The sequence below is a fragment of the Cyprinodon variegatus genome, unplaced genomic scaffold, assembly GCF_000732505.1.
Source record: "Cyprinodon variegatus isolate N-32 unplaced genomic scaffold, C_variegatus-1.0 Scaffold114, whole genome shotgun sequence".
NCBI classification, from domain to species: domain Eukaryota; kingdom Metazoa; phylum Chordata; class Actinopteri; order Cyprinodontiformes; family Cyprinodontidae; genus Cyprinodon; species Cyprinodon variegatus.
In genome coordinates, this window is record NW_015150567.1 from 291,437 (window position 1) to 293,247 (window position 1,811).

The window sequence follows — 1,811 nt, forward strand, 5'->3', positions numbered from 1 at the left end:
AATATCTCCAGCTTAATATATTAAAGGTATTTTATACTGACTACTAATCATTACAAGCCAAGAATATGTTTGGTAAATAATATTGGAAAAAATGGAATCCAGAATGATAAGGTTTTTCCTTTTACAAAACATGTTCTATGCTTCGAACAATAATGGTATAAAATTCACTCACATACACTTCTTTTTACGCTTTTTTTTTTTTTTTTTTCGATCATTGCAAACATTAACTTACACATCAGAACCAGGTGTGGTAGAAATACTGCTAAGTAGGACCTGTTTATCATGGGAAGTACATTTTTAACAAAAGCTGCAAAGTAGTCCTGAAGCCACGCAGTGTTATAATAAGAAGGTTATGCTGCTGTTTTTCTAAAGCTGCTCATTATTAGTTTATATCTTAAAAACAAAAGATAAACATTTAAGATATTGTGTTTTACAACTTAGCAATTAACACAATTAACGCTCTCTTCCTTAAACCTTTTTAATACTTTATTTTTTTGTGTGGTTACCATAACATTTTAATTCAAGATCCACTGCATGAAATGCTACATTTAAGTAAAATTTAGAAAAATATCTTTACAGTAATATGCATTATTTGCACAGTTATAGATTATTTAACATTCAGCATTATATCAAATTACATTTTGTATTGAGTTGTTTTATCTTTTTAGTTGTTGTGTTTTTTTAAGTATAGCAACAGCAGCTCTGATTTGCAGTCTCAGAAGTTACTAAAATAATTTGGTATTATATTTGGTTTTATATTAGTTGTATCAATGCCAGAAGAGGTTTGAAATATACTTCTACATTTGAGAATGAAGCAGGATTTTTTCAAATAGAAGTAGAAAGAGGTCAGTTTAGTTCCCCAGTGAAACACAGGATGGTGTTGAAACATTCTGAGCAGACAAAGTAAAAGGTAAACGTCGTGGAAAAAAGAAGGTTAGACCTGTAGGGATTTAATTCATTTCTCCTAAAATCAATCTCAGTCTGTCTGTGTTCATAGAATAACACCACATGGGTTTCCAACCACAGATACTCAGCAATAGAATGAAAATAAAAGCTTTTAGATCTGATGAAGTAGCTTAATGGAGGAGTAATAAGGGAATATTAGCCTTTCTTCTTTAGGGTGCAAGTTAGTTATAACCAAAATGCAGCACACGGTGTGTTTGGTTTATATACAATAGCTGTTAAAGATCTAAAGTATGGCCTGAAAAGGCCTTGATTTGTTAAACTCAACATTTACCTCCGAAAGAAGAAACTAAACTGAATTCTAATGATCTAGTTTGGTTGGATGAGCTGTTTTTTCAGGTGGGATTAGCTTCACACCTGAGTTGGTCTATAGATGGCACGGATTGTAAACTGTTGGGATTATTCAATGATTCAGCAGCTAAATGAAACCAGATCCAAGTATCACCTTGTTTGACACCTCGATTAAATGCTGTGTTTGTCTGTTGTTCTCAGTGATCAGCGGGCCTTCCTGTTGGAGAACGTTATCTGTAATGTCCCCGACTGTGCTGGTGTTGGACGGATGTTTCGGATCCACTGGGACCAAACGGACCTGGGAGCGATCCAGAAGGCCGTCATGGCTACTTTCTTTGACATCTATGAGGATGTGAGTAGATTACCTTTATTAATCCTTTATAAGGCAAGTTAGTAATTTTGATTCTTACAAATGGAGTCCCCCCCACAGTGTTTTACATTAATTTATTAGACTTTTATCACTTTTATTATTTTTCTTAATATAGTTGGGCAAGTTGGCGTTTCTTGTTATTACATTAACAATTCATTTTTGCCCTTAAAATATCCATATTTTTTGA

The 1,811-nt window shown here is 33.3% G+C and overlaps 1 protein-coding gene across 1 annotated transcript in view; it reads left to right on the top strand.

Annotated features, from left to right (window-relative positions):
* itfg1 (integrin alpha FG-GAP repeat containing 1) overlaps positions 1-1,811 on the top strand; it is a 278,742-nt gene that overhangs the window by 144,219 nt on the left and 132,712 nt on the right. Inside the window, exon 11 of the mRNA XM_015375167.1 lies at positions 1,456-1,606. Coding sequence (XP_015230653.1) covers positions 1,456-1,606 — 151 coding nt within the window. The remainder of the gene's footprint in view (positions 1-1,455; positions 1,607-1,811) is intronic.